Source organism: Zea mays, chromosome 8 (genome assembly GCF_902167145.1).
Source record: "Zea mays cultivar B73 chromosome 8, Zm-B73-REFERENCE-NAM-5.0, whole genome shotgun sequence".
Classification (NCBI taxonomy): domain Eukaryota; kingdom Viridiplantae; phylum Streptophyta; class Magnoliopsida; order Poales; family Poaceae; genus Zea; species Zea mays.
The window spans coordinates 18922938-18947869 of NC_050103.1; the positions used below are offsets into that span (position 1 = coordinate 18922938).

The 24932-nt window shown below is 43.6% G+C and overlaps 1 protein-coding gene across 2 annotated transcripts; it reads right to left on the minus strand.

Moving 5' to 3' along the window:
* Positions 1-5594: 5594 nt before the first annotated feature.
* Positions 5595-7759, minus strand: LOC100194253 (uncharacterized). 2 transcript variants are annotated; one of them, XM_008656214.4, is made up of 5 exons: positions 7386-7759; positions 7018-7223; positions 6806-6920; positions 6183-6244; positions 5595-6080 (listed from the first exon to the last, which is right to left on the minus strand). In XM_008656214.4, the coding sequence occupies exons 1-5, from the start codon at positions 7541-7543 to the stop codon at positions 6061-6063; spliced, it is 561 nt and encodes a 186-aa protein (XP_008654436.1). In that variant the 5' UTR covers positions 7544-7759; the 3' UTR covers positions 5595-6060. The 2 variants fall into 2 exon arrangements, with proteins under 2 accessions (XP_008654436.1, NP_001132766.1); NM_001139294.1 differs by having other exon boundaries at positions 5630-6080; positions 6806-7223; positions 7386-7657.
* Between the last annotated feature and the right edge of the window lie 17173 nt (positions 7760-24932).

Genomic DNA, 24932 nt, shown 5'->3' on the forward strand with positions numbered 1-24932 from the left:
TTATGGGCTCAAGCAAGCCCCAAGAGCATGGTATGAATGCCTAAGAGATTTTCTTATCACTAATGGCTTCAAAGTCGGCAAAGCCGATCCTACTCTCTTTACTAAAACTATTGCAAATGGTTTGTTTGTATGCCAAATTTATGTTGATGATATCATATTTGGGTCTACTAACAAATCTACTTGTGAAGAGTTTAGTAGGATCATAGTTCAAAAATTCGAGATGTCTATGATGAGGGAGTTGAAGTATTTTCTAGGATTTCAAGTGAAGCAACTCCAAGAGGGCACCTTCATTAGCCAAACGAAGTACATTCAAGATATACTCACCAAGTTTGGAATGAAGGATGCCAAGCCCATCAAGAGGTAAATCCGTGGGATCCAATGGGCATCTCGACCTCGACACGGGAGGTAAATCCGTAGATCAAAAGGTATACCGGTCGATGATAGGATCTCTACTCTATTTATGTGCATCTCGACCGGATATTATGCTTTCCGTATGCATGTGTGCGAGGTTCCAAGCCAATCCTAAGGAAGTTCACCTTAGGGCCGTGAAGAGAATCTTGAGATATTTAGTTCATACACCTAAGTTTGGTCTTTGGTACCCCAAGGGATCCTCTTTTGATTTATTAGGATATTCAGATGCTGATTGGGCAGGGTGTAAAATTGATAGGAAAGCACATTAGGAACTTGTCAGTTTCTGGGGAGATCCCTGGTGTCTTGGGCTTCAAAGAAACAAAACTCAGTAGCTCTTTCTACAGCCGAAGCCGAGTACATTGCCACAGGCCATTGTTGCGCGCAATTGCTTTGGATGAGGCAAACCCTCAGGGACTATGGCTACAAATTTAGCAAAGTCCCTCTCCTATGTGATAATGAGAGTGCAATCCGCATGGCGGATAATCCCGTTGAGCACAGCCGCACTAAGCACATGGTCATTCGGTATCACTTTTTGAGAGATCACCAACAACGGGGGTTATCGAGATAGCGTATATTAACACCAAAGATCAATTGGCCGATATCTTTACCAAACCACTAGATGAGAAACCTTTACCAAACTTAGGAATGAGCTAAACATTCTTGATTCTCGGAATTTTGATTGATACTTTGCACACATAGCTCATTTATATACCTTTGATCATATATGTTTTATGTCTATGACTAATGTGTTTTCAAGTGTAATTTTATGCTTAGTCATAGAATTGAAAGGGAAATGGAGTATTCGGCAAAGATGACGCTTCCACTCAACTCTATCGGTATTCCGCATAGTTCTCCACTTTGGTATAACCTTCACTCATATTTATTTGTTTGCCATTGGGGAAAAAGTGAAAGGGCTTATATTTCACTCAAAGTATCCGTTTTTGGTGATTCATGTCAAAGGGGAGAAAGTATTAGCCCAAAGCAAAAGGACCGCACCACCACTAATGAATTTTAAAAATGAAGTTTTCAAATTGGTTCTTAATGAGTTTTCAAAAAGGGGGAGAAAGTATCTTCAAAAATTTGTAAAACCCTCTTGAACACTAAGAGGAGAATTTCATTGAGGGGGAGTTTTGTTTAAGTCAAAGGAAAAGCATTTGAAACAGGGGGAGAAGAATTTCAAAATCTTGAAAATGCTTCTTTCAATCTTATTCATATACCTTTGACTGTTTGCAAAAGTTTTTGAAAAGAATTTTACAAAGAATTTTCAAAAACAAAACTCGTGGTGCAAGCGTGGTCCAAAATTTTAAATAAGAAGAAAACAATCCATGCATATCTAGTAGAAATAATATATTGGTTTCATTCCAAGCAAACTTTGCACTTACCTTATGCAAACTAGTTCAATTCTACACTTTTATATTTGCTTTGGTTTGTGTTGGCATCAATCACCAAAAAGGGGGAGATTGAAAGGGAAATAAGGTCAAACCTTTTTTCCTAAATGATTTTGGTGGTTGAATTGCCCAACACAAATTATTGGACTAACTAGTTTGCTCTAGATTATGAGTTCTACAGGTGCCAAAGGTTCAACATAAACCAATAAAAAGTCCAAGAAAGGGTTCAAATAAAAAGAGCAAAAGACAACCGAAGGCTGCCATGGTCTGGCGCACCGGACTGTCTGGTGTGCCACCGGACAATGTCCGGTGCTCTACCGGACAGTGTCCGATACACCAGGGTGGATCAACTCCAACTTGCTAGCTTCGGGTTTTCGGGGAGCCGCTCCGCTATAATTCACCGGACTGTCCGGTGTACCAGCGGAGCAACGGCTAACTGCGCCAACGGTCGTCTGCAAAAGTATATAGTGAACAGTGCAACTGCGCGCGCAGAAGTCAGAGCAGGCGCCAGAAGGCGCACCGGACAGTGAACAGTGACTGTCCGGTGCACCACCGGACTGTCCGGTGGCCCCACCTGTCAGAGCTCCAACGGTCGAACCCTAACGGTTGGGTGACGTGGCTGGCGCACCGGACAGTGTCCGGTGGCGCATCGGACTGTCCGGTGCGCCATACGACAGCAGCCCCTCCCAATGGCCACTTTGGTGGTTGGGGCTATAAATACCCCCCAACCACCACACTTCAAGGCATCCAAGTTTTCAGCCAACACATTTAATACAAGAGCTATAGCATTCAATTCAAGACACAATTAGAGTGAATCAAACTCTCTCCAAGTCCCAATTCCACTCAAAGCAATAGTGACTAGAAGAGAGAGTTTTGCCGTGTTCTTTTGAGCTCTTGCGCTTGGATCGCTTTTCTTCTTCCTTCTTTCTTGTTTCCAAGTCAATTGTAATCAAGGAAAGAGACACTAATTGTGTGGTGGTCCTTGTGGGGACTAAGTGTCCCGATTGATTGAGAAGAGAAGCTCACTCGGTCTAGGTGACCGTTTGAGAGAGGGAAAGGGTTGAAAGAGACCCGGTCTTTGTGACCACCTCAACGGGGAGTAGGTTTGCAAGAACCGAACCTCGGTAAAACAAATCACCGTGTCATACTCTTCATTTGCTTGTGATTTATTTTTTCCCTCTATTTCGGACTCGATTATATTTCTAACGCTAACCCCGGCTTGTAGTTGTGCTTAAAGTTTATAAATTTCAGATTCCGCCTATTTACCCCCCTCTAGGCGACTTTCAGTTACTCCATGTATTCCTTCCATTCTGTTTCTGGGCCCACATGTCGGGGCTCAGCATCCTTGTATGTGCCTCCCTTGAGCTATAAAAGGGAAGGCACACAACGTTACAAGGCAGGTTCACAACACCCTCAGGCTCACAAGCTCTCAGACCAACTTAGGTGCAACTCAGACACTCAATACAACACACAGTGGAGTAGGGTTTTACGCCCCGGCGGCCTGAACCACTCTAAATCCTCGTGTCTTCCTGTGTTCATCCGCCAATCCACGTAACAGCCAAACCGCTAAGGCCCCTCCTCATCTTAGGATTTAAGGCGGGTGCGTTCCGCCACCCGGCCGGGGAATTTCCTCTCTGATAGGTTATATACAAGAATAAAGATTAATTTACTATTTCATATAATTGTAACTGGTGCATGATAAAATAAATGCCTATTTTGCATCCACTAACTATACAACATATTTTAATAACCGGTACATAATAATATACACAATTTGATGATATTCAAACATGAATATTTAAATAACTATTGCATATACAATAGTATCTGTGTGCATTTATATATAATACAATAGGTGTGTAAACTAATGTTTCAGGTAGATAGAGCAATACAAAAGTGCATAATATCTTGACCAATGTTCATAAATAGGAGTGGGCGTTCGGGTTACCCGAAAATTTCGGGTCGGGTAATTCGGGTATTTAGAATTTCGGGTTTTGAGAATCGATACCCGAAATTACAACTGGTTTTACAATACCCGAAAATTCGGGTACCCGGAATTTCGGGTTCGGGTATTCCCGAACTACCCAAACTGTTGTGTCAGCTTCATAAAAACACTTGCACCCTATAAATTATTATAAAATATAGTTTGAATAATGATATATATGGACATAAAAAACACAAACAATCTACAATCACAAGTCATGCACACTTACACATAATTATATATGTACAAATTAATAATTAAGAATGACATGTGTACATGACATATGAAAGTTTGGGTAATTCGGGTATTTCAAGTACCCAATTATGATACCCGAATTACCCGAAATGAATTCGGGTTTTGTAAGTTGCTACCCGAAATTACCAAACGAAATTCGAGTTTCGGGTATTTCGGGTTCGGGTTCGGGTTCGGGTATTCCGGGTTTGGGTTTCGGGTTACGGGTTTTTTGCCCAGCCCTAATCATAAACATATGTACAAATGTGCATAAACAGTATTGACGATGTGCATATATATCAATACCAATATGCATATACATGTTACTAATATTATGTAAAAATACTATCTGCAAACTCGTGAATAGATACCTGAACTAGAGTCGTTGCCTATGTCTTTGAAGGCCGAGCGATACAACGGATCTAGAAGAAATGCAGATGCTCTACAATCGGGGCTCCTGTACCAAAGAGAGATGCAATGAGCCGATTAGAGAAATGTATACTCGGATACAAATCACAAACAACTAAAAACTAAGGGAAACAATCAAACCGACTTCAAATCGACAAAAATACTTCAAAGATCGGCGGAAACCTTGATGTATTTCAAGTTGGATGGATTACCTGGAACTTCTCGGGAAAGCAATGGCTCTTCAATCGGGGCTCCAATGTTCGGAGATTGAAGGAGCGCAGCTGGATTGGAGCGGCAAAAATCGCCTGGCAAGTCGCCTCGGCCGTAGGGAAAGTCGCCTCGGCCGTAGGGGTTGAGGTTTCCTTCCTGTTCGCGCGGGTTTCTCTCTGTTGATTGTGCGAAGACGGTTTTGGAAACCGGGAAACGGGGAGACGTGGGACACTGACGGAGAAACAGGGGGTAACGGCGTCGTGACTGTGTATATGCTGACCAGGTCTGGTTCAACCAATTGTGTATATTGACTAGCCTGGACTTCCTCTATTATTGGAAGCTCAGGGCTCTTAATATATAAACTATATATATATATAAGTTTAAATTTCCAGGTTTAAGAGAAGAAGCCGCACTCGTCTCCATCTTGAAAAAAAGATATAGTACATGTTTACAACCTGCTCGATCTGCCCATAATTTCAACTGGAGCGTCTAGCTAGCTTATATAATACAGTGCATTATTAAACTGGAGCGTCTGCCCATAATTCCCAAGCTCCAGACGTGTCACTTTCTCGAAATGATCTTTTAGAATTAGAAGGGAAGAAGACGAAGACAAGAAAATAGCATGGCAGCAGTCGACAGGATAAGGAGACATGGATAGTGCATTCGTTTTCGCTCTGGAATGGAGAGGGCAAGTGAGCCAACGACCCACAAGCCCCTGATCCGGCCCGGTTCTGCCACACACCACCACCTCCACCTCGTCCATGGAGCGGTGACAACACGAGACGACGCCAACGACACAAAAGCCTGGCCGGCTCGCCGGCCGTCGTCCGCCCGCCCACGTTCCGCGCAGCGCACGGCGCAGGCGAGACCCGATCGATCCGGAGCCGGAACCAGCGGCTCTTGTCGCCGATCCCACCGTATCAGCAGAAAAGGAGGACCTCTTTCGTTTGACATGCATGTCGCGATTTAAACCAAGATCGATTAAACAAAAAACCATAGCTCAACACAGATCAAGATGTATAAATAATTGGCAGCTACGACATCAGCCTTCACGCCTACTGCAAATTGCAAAACACCACCACATAACCCTCAAAATGCCAACCGCGCGTGGAGCTGCGGAAGAACGGGTTCGGTTCGGTGTGTCTGGTACTCTGGTCTGGTCTTATTCATCAAAAATACATTGTAGCCGCCATGTGTATATCAAAGCTTCGGATCTATAGATAGATAGATAGACACTACAGATAAGTAAAGTAATGGAACTACAAACTTTCCTCAGGCAAAAGCAGCAGGTGACAGCTGTACACATTGCTATATATATGTCAAGTGAAGATCCTCAAAACAGCGACGAAGTACGTTCCCTCGTTCCTCCAACAAGCCAAGCCACTAAAAGCCAGTGCGTACTGGTGACGCTGGAGTTGCGCTTGCGCCTCATCGGGCGGCTCTTGGTGCTGCGAGTAGCAGTAAAAAAAATGAGCCAGATGGTTTGCAATCGCTAACGATTTTGTAGCACATGAAGCTAGGCAAGGCCTTAGAGGAGAACACGTACGTACCCAAGTTAACGGCCTCTGAACCTTTCATCAGGCGAAGGCGCCGGCAGGTCTCCACGAACATCCTGCAAAAAACAAAAAAAAAACACAGTATGACCAAGGAAGAAAATTATAAATGAAAATAAACTCGGACAGGCCCGGCTCGTCTCATTGATCGAGACAGAATATTTTTCTAGAAGGATCAACCTATCTATAAGTGGGGAATAGAGCTAGGAAGACAGCCCTTATCCAAAGCCAATTCTTTTCAAACCAAGGGATTCTGTACATGGATACGTTAAAAAGCTAGAAGAACCAGTAGCAGCAGCAGCGAGACATTCGGTGCGAGAAGCATCAAACGGAGTTCAATTTGATCAGTGTGACTGCATTGTCGCAGTAATGACGGCAGTGCGCTAACAAGTGGAGTAAGGGAGCAGCAAAGGGAGGGTGTCATAATCCAATGGGGAAAGGGGGCTTCCTAACAATCCTTCCTATCCGGCAACACCAACACTCCAACAGCACCTCTTTTAAGTCTCAATCAACTCAGTCATGTTTTTTTTTTTTGCAAATCTACTCAGCACAGCCAAACTGCGTAGATAACCAGCTAATTAGATCAGGGAAAGTAAAAGAGACAGAGCGAAGGAGCTCACTTCCAGGGGACGTCGCCGACGAGCATCCAGTCGCCATCCTTGTCCTCGTACGTGGGCACGTACTCCGTCCCGTTCACCGCGTCCACCAGCTTCCTCTCGTCGTCGGCGAACTTCCCTGCGCGCGCATCCAGCCGGAACGTACCGCTCGATCAAACAGAGCAAGGCGCTGCGGAAAACTAAACCCAGGGCAGGACGGTGCACGAAGCACTGACTGATGGTGAAGTGGGAGAAGAACTTGTCCTGGAGCGCGCGGAGGAGCTGGTCGTAGCCGCCGTACGCCTGGAGGTCCACCTTCCGCAGGTAGGCCGCGCCGTCGACGGCCACCTTCACGAAACTGGCTGACCGGTTGGCCTTGCTGGAGTCGGCGAGCGCGTTCTTGCGGTACGACCTCACCGGCGGCCACCCCACCACCCGCGTCCTGCTCACCAATACATACGAGGACGAGGAGGCAAGGAACCGACGTCAAACTCCACTCCACCTCACCACATAGAGTCATAGGCCAAAGCAACCGCCTCGGAATTCCCGGATGGAGGGGGGAAAAGGGGGGCATAAAAAGCCTAGTAAGGGAAGGCGGGCGTACTTGGGAGACGGCGCGGCGTCGGAGGGCGCGGCGAGCGGGGAGGAACGGCCGGGGTCGGAGCCCGGGAGGCGGAGGGTGAGGGCGAGCGCGGTGTCCTCGTAGCCGAGCCCGGAGGCCGCGGACGACTCGGTGGAGCTCCGCTCCGTATCCACCGACATGGCCGGCGGCGGCGTGCAAAGTGCTGGGCTCCGAGCTCGGCGGCTTCCGCTCTGTCTCTGTGGGCGAGGGAGGCCGGAGAGAGACTGAGAGAGGGAGGCAGGGCGAAGGGGAAGGAGAAGGCCAACGGGGGAGGTCCGGACTCCGGAGGTGGTTGAGTTTATAGTGGGCCGCGGACCGCGGTCACGCCACTCGCCATTCGCCAGGTCGCGATAGTTTTGCGTATGAACCCCTCGACAATACTTACTATTATGTATCACAATTTAATTTAATTTATGACACAAGCAGAAATGGCGGTATAGCACTCGCGCAGGTGGCCCACCGATGGGCCCTGCGGCCCCGCCTGCCGGTTGGGCGCCCTGCAGGCTGCAGCGGGCCTCCCAGGAGACGGAGGGGGTTAAATATCTTTCTTTTTTATTTTCTCTAGCAAAGAATTTAATTCTTTTAAACCCCTTCAATCAACTGCTAACCAAACAAACTTTAAACCAAGGATGTCCTGTGAGCTTTTATTTGGAAGCAAAGTTTTTTTTCCGGAGTTTTAAGGTAAAACTATGATATTGGAGAATGATATACTAGTATTTTTTTTTGTCAATAGCTGTTTGGCTATCTTGTAAAAAACTCTTTTTAAAAATACCATGTTTTTTAAGATATTATGATATTTTTTTGAAATGTTTTAAACTCTACCTCGATCTAAAATTTTTGTCTATAACTAGTTTCTTACACATGTATACTAATGCTATGGTATGGTTTGAGATATTTTGTTTTCAAACAAGTATTACTTAAAGTGGTGTAGAAAAAATAAAGATTATGCCATAACATTTTTAAACCATAGTATTTTTAAATCATAGCTTTAAAATATTTTGTTTCTAAACACGTCGTGAGTTTAAAAGAGGAAGAAAAACGAGTTGTTCATTTGAATTAAAATCAGCTGTTTAGACCGCTTAAAAAACATTTTAGAAAAGTGAAAGCAGGTACGTATTAAAGGTAAACTAAAAGACCAAAAAATTGTATCCCTAGCGGTGGAGAGGAAGGCACGCACGGTCGGAGTTTGGAGTTTTGGAAGTCGTGGAACGCATCCCGCTGCGAATAGGACCAGAGTACCGCTGCCTGCCTCGTCCGTCGTCGGTGGGTCAGTGGGTGGGTAAACTGCGGTGGCTGGCCCGCCGGCCGGCCGGACTCGTAGCTGTCCAGGACACTCCAGGTCCAGCCGTGCCATAAAGTGGCGACACGTGAATGTGCCGGGCTGTCGGCCGCTTGTCCCCCTATAGACCCTCCATTCCGTGGCCTCGTTCCGTTCGCTTCGCTTTTGCCCCCGTTCGGCCATCATCGCGTCGCGGTCGCAGGTCTCCTTCACATTTCTCTGCACTCCTCGTCTCCTCGTCCGGTGATTTTAAACATTAAATAATATACTAAAAGCTAAAGTACACCATTTAAAATGTTTAAAATATTTATATCATAAATAAAATGACGGTGTTAATCTTACATTACTAGTGATATGCAATGATAAATTTTAATTAATAATTTTGAATACATTAGATTATTAGAGTTTTAGAGTCCAAAATATAAATATAATTAATAAAAAAAAGATTATAATTAGAGTCCAAAAATATAAATATACCAAGTATAAATAATTTATTTAAAAATATAATATTCAACTAAGTTTCAACTAAATAATGTATATGTACTATTGTTCATAATTTGCTTGTAATATGATTTTTATCAACTATAAATCCATCGATAAAACAAATTATTATTTGTTATGATGCTATGTTCCAAATCAAGTAAATATCCGAATGTAAATCTGAATTCGAACTATCCGTTTTATATTCGTATTCGATAGTATTCGTATTCGTATCCGTATTCGAATTAAAATATGGTAAATAGTGACATTCGAATCCGTTTCCATGCGTATCCGATCCGAATCCATCCCTAACTCCTCGTCCGGTCCCGGTCCGGTGGTGCGTTCTGCGGGCGTTCCAGGCTTCCATCTGCCAAAAGGCAGGAGCGAACTGCGTGTCCGGCCGGCAGGGCAGCCGTGGAAGACAAGAAAAGGAGCCTGCGAACGGGAGACGTGGACCTGTGAGTGGACTCCCTCCTCCTAGTGGCTAGTGCTACTGTGCTAGTGGCAGTGTGGCATCGAGGGAGTGTAGCTGGACTGCTGGAGCCCCGGAGATCTCGACGCCTTTTCCAGTTTCCTGTCCAGTTCAGGCGCGACAGGGCAGGACCCGAGGCCAACCGGTCCACCTCTGCACTGCACGTACTAGTACACGACGCCTTGTCCTGTTCAACGAATCCGACCCTTCACGCCTTGTCCACCCAGACCCAGTGCCTGTGCCAGATGTCGAGGGGCGCACCCGCCACCGCGGTCCGCAGAGCGGCAGCGTGATCTTGACGGATCGAAGAGGGTGTTGCTGCCGTGGGGTGGGGTCACAAAGATCTCAATCAGAGACAAGGGGCGGTATGAGCATCGAATCCTGGCCCCTGTTCTCTCACGATTCTGAATCTGCGGCGAAGATACTATCCTGAGCAATTAGACCCAAGGCTGTTTGGATCATCTGTAACTAATAAAGTTTAAATGAGCTCGTGCTCAGTCAAGCCAAAACACGACTAAAATTTAGTTGGATAACTTTTTAGGGCCTGTTTAGTTCTCTTGACTAAAGTTTAGTCTGTATCACATTACTTTGTATGAAATAATTTATGGGGTGTTTGAATGCACTAGAGATAATTGTTAGTGACTAAAATTAGTTGAGACATCTAAAGCCCCTAGCTAATAGTTCAGCTATTAGCTATTTTTGGTAAATTAGTTAATAGATAGATAACTATTTGTTAGCTAACTAATTGCACTAATAATTTTTAGTTAACTAACTATTAGCTCTAGTGCATTGAAACACCCATTTAGTCCCCACCAAGTACTTTCAAGCACAATGTGGTTGTTTAAATAGCTGCCGTTGTGAGAGTAAACTATCTTAAGCTCTTTTTTTGTCTTTAACAAAACTATTTCAATGTCTATCGCGTTTGCAGAGAAAAAAATGTGTCAATATTTGTGTTACAAAACATGTATTCTAGAAAAAAAAACCTTTGGTCATGTAAACAAAAAGTGCAGGTGATAACTCTTAAGACAACTCCAGAGGTGCAGAGAAGAAACAGAAACGAGTAGAGAGGTGTAATAAGGTGGAGCAAGAGCAACAAATAGTGCCAGCTTAGCACTGCTAGAAAGTAGAAACCATTTGCATATTTGAGCATGAGGTGATATGGATAAAGATGCAATTAAAAGGGAACAGACATGATCTATCTGCTTAGGCAAGGAACGTGGCTAATTTAATTATTTGTGGATCTCACTTTAGCACTGTCTCCATCCTAAAATAAATACGTTTCTCTAGATATGTATCTCAACAAAGTCATACGCATATCTAAAAATATGTTTATTTCAAGATCGGGAGTAAGACCGAGAGAGTATATATGATATCAAGTTCATTGAAAAGTTTACTTAATAGCTAAGCACCATGTGACGTTTGCAGGTTGTATCTTGCTAAAAAAAATATTAGAGCTGCTTTTAGCATATTAATCTTGGCAGCATACAAACGAGGCATGGTATCCCTTCGCATTTTCTTTAAAAAAAATGCAATTCTAGGTATCGCATAAGTCAAACATTTTTTAAATTTAACTAAACTTATATAGAAATGCTAATATCTATATCTCTAGTTACATTTAAATTAAAATACTTTGTAATCAATGAAATAGTATTTATTTAATATCATAAATGTTAGGTTTCGTTATAAACTTTATCAAACTTAAAACTATTTGTTGCTTTAGTATATTATTCACCTAGAAATACAATTCACGAAAATATGTAAAAGCTCCTTTACAATAAATCTAGAGAAAATTTATTGTTCTATACGCTCTAATAGTGTCCTCTAAAATATTGTCTAAATATATATGATACTTCTTCATACTCTATTAAAAAAACCTTCTCTAAATATAAAAGGACGCTTCTTCATACTGTATATAAATACTATTTCTACTAAATTCTATCTATTTTATACTTTAGATAAATAATTAAGCACAACTAAAATATATATAAGATATTCGAGAGAATGACAAATTTGTATATACATAAATGCAGAGTAAAATCTTGTACCTATAAAGGATAAGATATAAAGCATGATATTTATTGATATTGAAGAGAAATGAGATATAGAGTAAAGATTTTTTTAGAAGGGTCCGTGAAGATAAGCAAACCGTTGGAGACAGCAAAACCTGCCGCAGAATCGAACCAATGGCACAGTAGAGAGGTAAAGGGGCATGTTTGTTTCGTTTTTTTCCTGATTTTAGTGGCCAGAAGCTGTTGTGACCGCCAATCGTCCAGTTTTTCGTCTCGATTCTATGAAAATCGTTTTTATAAAAATCATTTAAAATTAACGTGAACATATAACCAATCAAGTCGTCGCGATAGAAAGAATATGTCACTTACTAGATCCTAAACACTATAGATCTCTACATCTTTCTCCGTATATAATCCACATAGTACTTATATTTTCTTTACAACTAGATTCTTTGCACAATCAAATTATTAAAAGGGTTTATCAGAAAAAAAAAACAAAAAACAAACAGACACAAAGTAGCCCGAGCAGTGACCACCGCGGCGCAGCTTCTCTCTTGGCGCTTCCTGCTTAAAAGCTTAAGTCATTATTCTGAATTTCTGATGGCCATTGCACCAGAATCCAATGGCCAATCAGCGGTGCATGCCTGTGGAATCTGCCATTGTAGCTTCTCTTTTGGCGCTCCTGCAGTCCTGCTCAAGCTATTGTTCTGACTAAAGCTGAAAGCTGGGCCGTGCCACCACGGTCCTGCTTCGAACTAACTTTTTTCGGGTCATCACGACACCTAATAATTTTAGGTTGTCCTGCCTAAATACTAAAAAGAAAGATACTAAAAAGAAGATCTGGTCGGTTCGAAACACGACAGGGCGATGATGATGTCGTGCCTATCAAGCATTGCACGGAGAAAAAACTTATATATATCTAAAAAAATACATATTTAAAATATGTATAACTTTGCTATAGATTAAAAATCATATGAGAAAGAGAAATCAATGTTTTCTATAACTTTTGTGAAGAGATAAAATATATTGGAACATGAAATAACTATTTAAACATCGGTTTTATAATTTGTGCCTCCCTTTGTGCCGTGCCACGCATCGTGTGTAAGTTTGAGGCACGGTATGACCCAGCCCAGTCCTTTTTTCGTGCCGGACCATGTTTTGGACTCTTATTTTTATATCGTGTCGTGCTGACTCCAAATGACTCAGCCCAACGTTTAGGTCTAGTTCTACCTCTCGCTCTGTCGCTCACCTGGCCAAAGCGAATGTAGTCACAAGTACATGTAACAAACACTCCAATTTGAAAGCGACTTGTTAGCAAGCTTCACCGGAAAAAAGCTACACATGGATGTGACAATTAAGGCTCTGTTTGGGAACAAAGTTTTTGAAAACCACAGTTTTTAAATAATACAGTATACTTTAGTCATGACAATACCGCAGTTTACAATACCGCAGTTTTGAAAACTGAGGTCCATACCTAAGTTTAGAATAGCTTAAAACTACTATAGTATTTGCAATACTTCAGTTTTGAAAACAGAGATTTTAGCCAGCTTGCCAAACATCATTCTGTATATAATACTGCAGTATTTGAGAATACTGCAGTATTCTTCCAAAACTGTGAAAAAACTTCACTCCCAAACACCCCCTAATGAGGTGTTTGGTTTGATAAATCACTCTATCCAAAATAAAGTGGTGCATCATCAGTCTATTCCTCAAATTTGGTGGGATAACTTCATTCCACATATTAGTACTAAACAACTAACTACGAGGAATGAGGTGGTGTCGAATTAACTCACTCCATTCCACAAACCAAACGAAAAAGTGAGGAGTGAGAAGATGATGGACTACATCATTCCTCAAACCAAACACTCCATAAGAGTATAAAATATAGACTTAATTAATTTAATTAATCTGTCTCGTCTTGTTGTCTTAATTAAACTATATTTAATACTCGTAATTATCATTTAAAATATCGATGTGAAGGAGACTAAATTTTAACAGATGACAACCAAACACCCCTCATACAGTCAAAGTCTTTGTTGGTTTGCGTCGGGATCCAAGGAGATTGAGAGGGATTAAATCCCCTTCGATCTAGGCACAACTAAACAAAGCATTAGTGAGGATCTTAAGGCTGACGAAGACGAAAATTGGTCTAATTACCATTGGATAGATAAACAATTGTAACTTCATATCTCAAGGGTAATTAGGACTTTACTTATGTATTACTAAAGTGGGCACCTCTATAAATACCTTAACACCTGTATTGTTTACTGTATTGTTTACGGACACGAGAAATTCTATTCAGTATAATTTAATTCTCTATACCATGCTTGGGTCCAATCGTTTTCCCAATGACTATATAAAAAGTTATATAGCAAATAATTCGAAGGGTAAAATAGGTCATTCCAATGAAACGGTCGTTTTATGGATTTGAAGTTGCACTGTACCAAAATAGTTCATTAGTGGATCCCAGATTCACTAATAGTGTTGCTCGATAGTGAATCCTAGATATGTATTCACGGTTTCAAAAGTGGAGCCATCTCAAACAGACCTTAAACCTAGTCACTAATCGGCACCAGGATGAATCAATGCGATGGAATCACTTGACTGTGATTCGTTTATCTAATTTTCAACATATGCCATGTGGGGCGACCAGGGTTTACTAGACCGTTTCACCATAAAAATCACCAACGAAAAACTAGTAAAACCCGCTAAAAATTAGATGGTTTCTATTTTTAAATTCGAAAAAACAATTTTAGGTTTCTCGGGCGGTTTTCGATGTTTCTTGGTTGGTTTTCGGTAATTTTTAGTGCTGCACACCCGACTTTAAGGAACAAAGTCAGGTGCATCTCATACATGCGCCAAGAAGACAACATATATAATAACAGAGTGTATAGAGATAAATGTCATAAAACATCAGAGTATTTATTACATAGCGGAAGACTTATTACAAAATAAAAGAATAAACATAAAACGAACTAAGGATCGTTGGCGCCAATGTCAACTGAGAAACGCCACCTAGATCAGATCATACTCCTCGCCTTGTGGCTCCTCCTGAACCACATGCTCTTCTCCTGTGGGGGGGTGTGAGACAGCAAGGGTGAGCTCACACATGATCATAGCTCAACAAGTTGTGGGGAACCAGTGGGCATAAACTCACAAAGGTGTGAGTTCATGTGATGTGTAAGGCTAATCAATGATAGGGGTTAAAGCTGAGCATTGCTTTTTGATAGTCGCCTAGAGGGGGGGTGAATAGGGCGAAACTGAAATTTACAAATATAAACACAACTACAAGCCGGGGTTAGCGTTAGTAATAATAAACGAGTCCGCAAGAGAGGGCGCAAAACAAATCCCAAGCGAATAAGCAAGTGAGACACGGAGATTTGTTTTACCGAGGTTCGGTTCTTGCAAACCTACTCCCCGTTGAGGAGGCCACAAAGGCCGGGTCTCTTTCAACCCTTCCCTCTCTCAAACGGTCCCTCGGACCGAGTGAGCTTCTCTTCTCTAATCAAAGCCGGGAACAAAACTTCCCCGCAAGGGCCACCACACAATTGGTGCCTCTTGCCTTGATTACAATGGAGTTTTGATCACAAGAACAAATGAGAAAGAAAAGAAGCAATCCAAGCACAAGAGCTCAAATGAACACGGCAAATCACTCTCTCTAGTCACTAGGGTTTTGTGTGGAATTGGAGAGGATTTGATCTCTTTGAATGTGTCTAGAATTGAATGCCTGGCTCTTGTAAGTGGTTGAGAAGTGGAAAGCTTGGATGCTATGAATGGTGGGGTGGTTGGGGTATTTATAGCCCCAACCACCAAATGTGGCCGTTGCTGGGAGCTCTCTGTTCGATGGCGCACCGGACAGTCCGGTGCACACCGGACAGTCCGGTGCCCCCTGCCACGTCATCACTGCCGTTGGATTCTAGCCGTTGGAGCTCCTGACATGTGGGCCCGCCTGGGTGTCTGGTGCACACCGGACAGGTACTGTTTGATGTCCGGTGTGCCAGCATGGGCGATTCTGACTTCTGCGCGCGCAGACGGCGCATTGAATGCGCGGCAGAGAGCCGTTGGCGCGGAGACGACCGTTGTCCCGGAGTTGCACCGGACAGTCCGGTGCACACCGGACAGTCCGGTGATTTATAGCGGACGAGCCGTTGGCTTTTCCCGAAGCTGGCGAGTTCCTGAGGCCGACCTCCTTTGGCGCACCGGACACTGTCCGGTGTACACCGGACAGTCCGGTGAATTTTAGCCGAGTCGCCCCTGGAATTCCCGAAGGTGAAGAGTTTGAGTCTGAGTCCCCTGGTGCACCGGACAGGTACTGTGCACTGTCCGGTGGCACACCGGACAGTCTGGTGCGCCAGACCAGGGGTGCCTTCGGTTGCCCCTTTGCTCCTTTATTGAATCCAGAACTTGGTCTTTTTATTGGCTGAGTGTGAACCTTTTACACCTGTATAACTTATACACTAGAGCAAACTAGTCAGTCCAATATTTGTGTTGGGCAATTCAACCACCAAAATTATTTAGGAACTAGGTGTAAGCCTAATTCCCTTTCAATCTCCCCCTTTTTGGTGATTGATGCCAACACAAACCAAAGCAAATATAGAAGTGCATAATTGAACTAGTTTACATAATGTAAGTGCAAAGGTTACTTGGAATTGAGCCAATATAACTACTTACAAGATATGCAAGGAATGTTTCTTTCTTATATAACATTTTGGACCACGTTTGCACCACATGTTTTGTTTTTTGCAAATTCTTTTTTGTAAATCTATTTCAAAGATCTTTTGCAAATAGTCAAAGGTCAAAGGTACATGAATGAGAGTTTGCAAAGCATTTTTAGGATTTGAAATTTTCTCCCCCTGAATCAAATGCTTTTCCTTTGACTAAACAAAACTCCCCCTAAAGGAGATCCACCTCTTAGTGTTCAAGAGGGTTTTATATCATTTTGAAATACTACTTGCTCCCCCTTTGAACACAATAGGATACCAATTGATAAATACTTCTTTGAAAACACTAAGTTTTTGAAATTGGTGGTGGTGGTGCGGTCCTTTTGCTTTGGGCTCATTTGTGCGGTCCTTTTGCTTTGGGCTCATTTCTCCCCCTTTTTGGCATGAATCGCCAAAAACGGAATCATTAGAGCCCTCGAAGTAAGTTCTTCCTCTTTGGTCATAAATGAATGAGTTAAGATTATACCAAAGACGAAGTCCGGTCCTTTTGCTTTTGAGCTTTTACTCTCTCCCCCAAGGATGAAGTCCTTTTCTTTGATGCTCATTTCTCCCCAAGGAATAGAGAGTTGCTCGGAGTGATGGCGAAGCATGAGTTACGGAGTGGAAGCCTTTGTCTTCGCCGAAGACTCCAATTCCCTTTCAATATACCTATGACTTGGTTTGAAATGGACTTGAAAACATATTAGTCATAGTACATAAAAGAGATATAATCAAAGGTATTCAAAAGAGCTATGTGTGCAAGCTAGCAAAAGAAATTTCTAGAATCAAGAATATTGAGCTCATGCCTAAGTCTGGTAAAAGATTGTTCATCAAGAGGCTTGGTAAAGATATCGGCTAATTGATCTTTAGTGTTAATGTAAGAAATCTCGATATCTCCCTTTTGTTGGTGATCCCTAAGAAAATGATACCGAATGGCTATGTGCTTAGTGCGGCTATGCTCGACGGGATTGTCGGCCATTTTAATTGCACTCTCATTATCACATAGCAAAGGGACTTTGGTTAATTTGTAACCGTAGTCCCGCAGGGTTTGCCTCATCCAAAGCAATTGCGCGCAACAATGTCCTGCGGCAATGTACTCGGCTTCGGCGGTGGAAAGAGCGACCGAATTTTGCTTCTTTGAAGCCCAAGACACCAAGGATCTTCCCAAGAACTGGCAAGTCCCTGATGTGCTCTTCCTATTAATTTTGCACCCCGCCCAATCGGCATCCGAATAACCAATCAAATCAAATGTGGATCCCCGAGGGTACCAAAGCCCAAACTTAGGTGTGTAAGCCAAATATCTCAAGATTCGTTTTACGCCCGTAAGGTGTGATTCCTTAGGGTCGGATTGAAATCTTGCACACATGCAAACGGAAAGCATAATGTCCGGTCGAGATGCACATAAGTAAAGCAATGAACCAATCATCGACCGGTATACCTTTTGATCCACGGACTTACCTCCCGTGTCGAGGTCGAGATGCCCATTAGTTCCCATGGGTGTCTTGATGGGTTTGGCATCCTTCATCCCAAACTTGGTTAGAATGTCTTGAGTGTACTTCGTTTGGCTAATGAAGGTGCCCTCTTGGAGTTGCTTGACTTGGAATCCCAGAAAATACTTCAACTCCCCCATCATTGACATCTCGAATTTCTGTGTCATGATCCTACTAAACTCTTCACACGTAGACTCGTTAGTAGACCCAAATATAATATCATCAACATAAATTTGGCATACAAACAAGTCATTTTTAAGGATTTTAGTAAAGAGTGTAGGATCGGCTTTTCCGACTTTGAAGCCATTAGCAATAAGGAAATCTCTAAGGCATTCATACCATGCTCTTGGGGCTTGCTTGAGCCCATAAAGCGCCTTAGAGAGCCTATAAACATGGTTAGGATACTCACTGTCTTCAAAGCCGGGAGGTTGCTCAACATAGACCTCTTCCTTGATCGGTCCATTGAGGAAGGCACTTTTCACGTCCATTTGATAGAGCTTAAAGCCATGGTAAGTAGCATAGGCCAATAATATGCGAATTGACTCAAGCCTAGCTACTGGTGCATAGGTTTCGCCGAAATCCAAACCTTCGACTTGTGAGTACCCTTTGGCCACGAGTCGAGCTTTGTTCCTTGTCACCACACCATGCTCATCTTGCTTGTTGCGGAAGACCCATTTGGTTCCTACAACATTTTGGTTAGGACGTGGAACTAAATGCCATACCTCATTTCTAGTGAAGTTGTTGAGCTCCTCTTGCATTGCCACCACCCAATCCGAATCTTGAAGTGCTTCCTCTACCCTATGTGGCTCAATAGAGGAAACAAACGAGTAATGTTCACAAAAATGAGCAACACGAGATCTAGTGGTTACCCCCTTATGAATGTCACCGAGGATGGTGTCGACGGGGTGATCTCGTTGGATTGCTTGGTGGACTCTTGGGTGTGGCGGTCTTGGTTCTTCCTCATCCTCCTTTTCTTGATCATTTGTATCTCCCCCTTGATCATTGCTATCATCTTGAGGTGGCTCGTCTTCTTGATTTTGCTCTTCATCATTTTGAGCCTCATCCTCATTTTGAGTTGGTGGAGATGCCTGCATGGAGGAGGATGGTTGATCTTGTGCATTTGGAGGCTCTTCGGATTCCCTAGGACACACATCCCCAATGGACATGTTCCTAAGCGCTATGCATGGAGCCTGTTCTTCACCTACTTCATCAAGATCAACTTGCTCTACTTGAGAGCCGTTAGATTCATCAAACACAACGTCACATGAGACTTCAACTAGTCCAGTGGACTTGTTAAAGACCCTATATGCCCTTGTGTTTGAGTCATAACCAAGTAAAAAACCTTCTACAGTTTTAGGAGCAAATTTAGATTTTCTACCTCTTTTAACAAGAATAAAGCATTTGCTACCAAAAACTCTAAAGTATGAAATGTTGGGCTTTTTACCGGTTAGGAGTTCATATGATGTCTTCTTGAGGATTCGGTGAAGATATAACCGGTTGATGGCGTAGCAGGCGGTGTTGACCGCTTCGGCCCAAAACCGGTCCGATGTCTTGTACTCATCAAGCATGGTTCTTGCCATGTCCAAAAGAGTTCGATTCTTCCTCTCCACTACACCATTTTGTTGTGGCGTGTAGGGAGAAGAGAACTCATGCTTGATGCCCTCCTCCTCAAGGAAGCCTTCAATTTGAGAGTTCTTGAACTCCGTCCCGTTGTCGCTTCTTATTTTCTTGATCCTTAAGGCGAACTCATTTTGAGCCCGTCTCAAGAATCCCTTTAAGGTCTCTTGGGTTTGAGATTTTTCCTGTAAAAAGAATACCCAAGTGAAGCGAGAATAATCATCCACTATTACAAGACAATACTTACTCCCGCCGATGCTTATGTAAGCAATCGGGCCGAATAGATCCATGTGGAGTAGCTCAAGCGGCCTGTCGGTCGTCATGATGTTCTTGTGTGGATGATGGACTCCAACTTGCTTCCCTGCCTGGCATGCGCTACAAATCCTGTCTTTCTCAAAATGAACATTTGTTAATCCTAAAATGTGTTCTCCCTTTAGAAGCTTGTGAAGATTCTTCATCCCAACATGGGCTAGTCGGCGATGCCAGAGCCAACCCATGTTAGTCTTAGCAATTAAGCAAGTGTCGAGTTCAGCTCTATCAAAATCTACCAAGTATAGCTGACCCTCTAACACTCCCTTAAATGCTATTGAATCATCACTTCTTCTAAAGACAGTGACACCTACGTCAGTGAATAGACAGTTGTAGCCCATTTGACACAATTGGGAAACAGAAAGCAAGTTGTAGTCTAAGGAATCAACAAGAAAAACATTGGAAATAGAATGGTCAGGAGATATAGCAATTTTACCCAATCCTTTGACCAAACCTTGATTTCCATCCCCGAATGTGATAGCTCGTTGGGGATCTTGGTTTTTCTCATATGAGGAGAACATCCTTTTCTCCCCTGTCATGTGGTTTGTGCACCCGCTGTCGAGTATCCAACTTGAGCCCCCGGATGCATAAACCTACAAAACAAATTTAGTTCTTGACTTTAGGTACCCAAACTGTTTTGGGTCCTTTGGCATTAGATACAAGAACTTTGGGTACCCAAACACAAGTCTTGGAACCCTTGTGTTTGCCCCCAACAAACTTGGCAACGACCTTGCCGGATTTGTTAGTAAGCACATAAGAAGCATCAAAAGTTTTAAATGAAATGCTATGTTCATTTGATGCATTAGGAATTTTCTTCTTAGGCAACTTAGCACGGGTTGGTTGCCTAGAACTAGATGTCTCACCCTTATACATAAAAGCATGATTAGGGCCAGAGTGAGACTTCCTAGAATGAATTTTTCTAATTTTGCTCTCAGGATAGCCGGCAGGGTACAAAGTGTAACCCTCGTTATCCTGAGGCATGGGAGCCTTACCCTTAACAAAGTTAGATAAGTTCTTTGGAGGGGCATTAAGTTTGACATTGTCTCCCCTTCGGAAGCCAATGCCATCCTTAATGCCAGGGCGTCTCCCATTATAAAGCATGCTACGAGCAAATTTAAATTTCTCATTCTCTAGGTTGTGCTCGGCAATTTTAGCATCTAATTTTGCTATATGATCATTTTGTTGTTTAATTAAAGCCATATGATCAAGAATAGCATTAACATCAATATCTCTACATCTAGTGCAAATAGAAACATGCTCAACATTAGATGTAGAGGGTTTGCAAGATTTAAGTTCTACAACCTTAGCATGCAACATTTCATTCTTAGTTCTAAGGTCGGAAATAGTAGCATTGCAAACATCAAAATCTTTAGCCTTAGCAATTAAACTTTCATTCTCTAATCTAAGGCTAGCAAGAGATACATTCAATTCATCAATCTTAGCAAGCAAGTCAATATTGTCATCTCTAAGATTGGGAATTGAGACATTACAAGCATGTGAATCAACCTTAGCATTTAAGATAGCATTTTCATTTCTAAGGTTGTCAATCATCTCACGACAAGTGCTTAGCTCACTAGATAGTTTTTCACATTTCTCAATTTCCAGGGCATAAGCCTTTTTAACCTTAACATGTTTTTTGTTTTCTTTAATTAGACAATCCTCTTGGGAATCCAAAAGGTCATCCTTTTCATGAATAGCACTGACCAATTCATTCAATTTTTCTTTTTGAGCTATGTTAAGGTTGGCAAAAAGGGAACGCAAATTATCCTCCTCATCACTAGCATTATCATCACTAGAAGATTCATATTTAGTGGAGGAGTTAGATTTAACCTTCTTCTTTTTGCCGTCCTTTGCCATGAGGCACTTGTGGCCGACGTTTGGGAAGAGGAGTCCCTTGGTGACGGCGATGTTGGCGGCGTCCTCGTCGTCGGAGGAGTCGCTAGAGCTTTCGTCGGAATCCCATTCCCGACAAACATGGGCATCGCCGCCCTTCTTCTTGTAGTACCTTTTCTTCTCCTTTCTTCTCCCCTTCTTGTCGTCGCCTCGGTCACTGTCACTAGACATAGGACATTTAGCAATGAAATGACCGGGCTTACCACATTTGTAGCAAACCTTCTTGGAGCGGGACTTGTAGTCTTTCCCCCTCCTTTGTTTGAGGATTTGGCGGAAGCTCTTGATGACGAGCGCCATCTCCTCATTGTCAAGCTTGGAGGCGTCTATTGGTTGTCGGCTTGGTGTAGACTCCTCCTTCTTTTCTTCCGTCGCCTTGAATGCAACGGGTTGAGCTTCGGATGGCTCGCCAAGCTCGTTGATTTTCCTCGAGCCTTCTATCATGCACTCAAAACTTACAAAATGCCCGATAACTTCCTCGGGGGTCATTTTAGTATATCTAGGATTACCACGAATCAATTGAACTTGAGTGGGATTTAGAAAAATGAGAGATCTTAAAATAACATTTACCACTTCGTGGTCGTCCCACTTCTTGCTCCCGAGGTTGCGCACTTGGTTTACCAAAGTCTTGAGCCGGTTGTACATGTGTTGTGGCTCCTCCCCATTGTTAAGCCGGAACCGACCGAGCTCCCCCTCAATCGTTTCCCGCTTGGTGATCTTGGTGAGCTCATCTCCCTCGTGCGCAGTTTTGAGCACATCCCAAACCTCCTTGGCGCTCTTCAATCCTTGCACTTTGTTATACTCTTCTTTGCTTAAAGAGGCGAGGAGTATCGTCGTTGCTTGAGAGTTGAAGTGCTCGATTTGGGCCACCTCATCCTCATCATAGTTTTCATCCCCTACGGATGGTACCTGCGCACCAAACTCAACAACATCCCATATGCTTTTGTGGAGCGAGATTAGATGAAATCGCATTAAATCGCTCCACCTAGCGTAATCTTCACCATCAAAAGTTGGCGGTTTGCCTAGAGGGACGGAAAGTAAAGGTGTATGTTTGGAAATGCGAGGGTAGCGTAGGGGGATCTTACTATACTTCTTGCGCTCTTGGCGCTTAGAAGTGACGGAGGGCGCATCGGAGTCGGAGGTCGATGTTGATGAAGTGTCGGTCTCGTAGTAGACCACCTTCCTCATCCTCTTGTGCTTGTCACCTTTCCGATGCGGCTTGTGGGAAGAAGATTTTTCCTTCTTCTCTTTGTGGTGAGAAGAAGATTTCTTCTCCTTCCCTTTGTTGGAGGAGCTCTTCTTCTTCTCCCTCTTTTTGGTGCGGGACTCTTCCGATGAAGTGCTCCCGTAGCTTGTAGTGGGCTTTTCGCCGGTCTCCATCTCCTTCTTGGCGTGATCTCCCGACATCACTTCGAGCGGTTAGGCTCTAATGAAGCACCGGGCTCTGATACCAATTGATAGTCGCCTAGAGGGGGGGTGAATAGGGCGAAACTGAAATTTACAAATATAAACACAACTACAAGCCGGGGTTAGCGTTAGTAATAATAAACGAGTCCGCAAGAGAGGGCGCAAAACAAATCCCAAGCGAATAAGCAAGTGAGACACGGAGATTTGTTTTACCGAGGTTCGGTTCTTGCAAACCTACTCCCCGTTGAGGAGGCCACAAAGGCCGGGTCTCTTTCAACCCTTCCCTCTCTCAAACGGTCCCTCGGACCGAGTGAGCTTCTCTTCTCTAATCAAAGCCGGGAACAAAACTTCCCCGCAAGGGCCACCACACAATTGGTGCCTCTTGCCTTGATTACAATGGAGTTTTGATCACAAGAACAAATGAGAAAGAAAAGAAGCAATCCAAGCACAAGAGCTCAAATGAACACGGCAAATCACTCTCTCTAGTCACTAGGGTTTTGTGTGGAATTGGAGAGGATTTGATCTCTTTGAATGTGTCTAGAATTGAATGCCTGGCTCTTGTAAGTGGTTGAGAAGTGGAAAGCTTGGATGCTATGAATGGTGGGGTGGTTGGGGTATTTATAGCCCCAACCACCAAATGTGGCCGTTGCTGGGAGCTCTCTGTTCGATGGCGCACCGGACAGTCCGGTGCACACCGGACAGTCCGGTGCCCCCTGCCACGTCATCACTGCCGTTGGATTCTAGCCGTTGGAGCTCCTGACATGTGGGCCCGCCTGGGTGTCTGGTGCACACCGGACAGGTACTGTTTGATGTCCGGTGTGCCAGCATGGGCGATTCTGACTTCTGCGCGCGCAGACGGCGCATTGAATGCGCGGCAGAGAGCCGTTGGCGCGGAGACGACCGTTGTCCCGGAGTTGCACCGGACAGTCCGGTGCACACCGGACAGTCCGGTGATTTATAGCGGACGAGCCGTTGGCTTTTCCCGAAGCTGGCGAGTTCCTGAGGCCGACCTCCTTTGGCGCACCGGACACTGTCCGGTGTACACCGGACAGTCCGGTGAATTTTAGCCGAGTCGCCCCTGGAATTCCCGAAGGTGAAGAGTTTGAGTCTGAGTCCCCTGGTGCACCGGACAGGTACTGTGCACTGTCCGGTGGCACACCGGACAGTCTGGTGCGCCAGACCAGGGGTGCCTTCGGTTGCCCCTTTGCTCCTTTATTGAATCCAGAACTTGGTCTTTTTATTGGCTGAGTGTGAACCTTTTACACCTGTATAACTTATACACTAGAGCAAACTAGTCAGTCCAATATTTGTGTTGGGCAATTCAACCACCAAAATTATTTAGGAACTAGGTGTAAGCCTAATTCCCTTTCACTTTTAAGTAGTTGGTCAAAATTTTATTAGCAGTTACTAAGTGTAAGTAAATACCAAACCTTAAATAAAGTAATAGAACAAATTAATAATAAACCCATGCATATGCAAATGACAAAATTGAATTTAAGTTCCATAATTTAAACATCAGAGAGTCCTGAGCTGCTCATGACCGTGAGCTCGGCTAGTATACCAACCAGTTTTACACTCTGCAGAGGTTGTACCCTTTACCCACAAGTCATGCTACCCATCTGCCAAGGGGTCGCGAATCCCATACACCTCTACCTAGGAAGCACGGCAGGGCAACACTACGAGGCATTTACAAAGTTCCACTAGCTTCCGAAAACCCGCTACAGTTTATAGGAAGTTCCAATGCAGGGTTCTTGGCTGACTGCCATCGCAGCAAAATCAACCAAGGACCTCCCTACACTGACCACTCCCCTACTGCCCATGCCCCTTTCGGGTAAGGTAGTCTTCCACTAGCTTTTCTAATTAGTCGGTCAAGGGC

What these genes read in the sequence shown, in the direction of transcription:
- LOC100194253 (NM_001139294.1), bottom strand. Translation starts at nt 7,543, where the DNA reads ATGTCGGTGGATACGGAGCGGAGCTCCACCGAGTCGTCCGCGGCCTCC. An exon ending in GACGCCGCGCCGTCTCCCAA is followed by an intron (nt 7,224 to 7,385) that starts GTACGCCCGCCT and finishes ATTGGTGAGCAG; the next exon opens with GACGCGGGTGGTGGGGTGGC. An exon ending in GTCGGCGACGTCCCCTGGAA is followed by an intron (nt 6,245 to 6,805) that starts GTGAGCTCCTTC and finishes TGTTTTTTGCAG; the next exon opens with GATGTTCGTGGAGACCTGCC.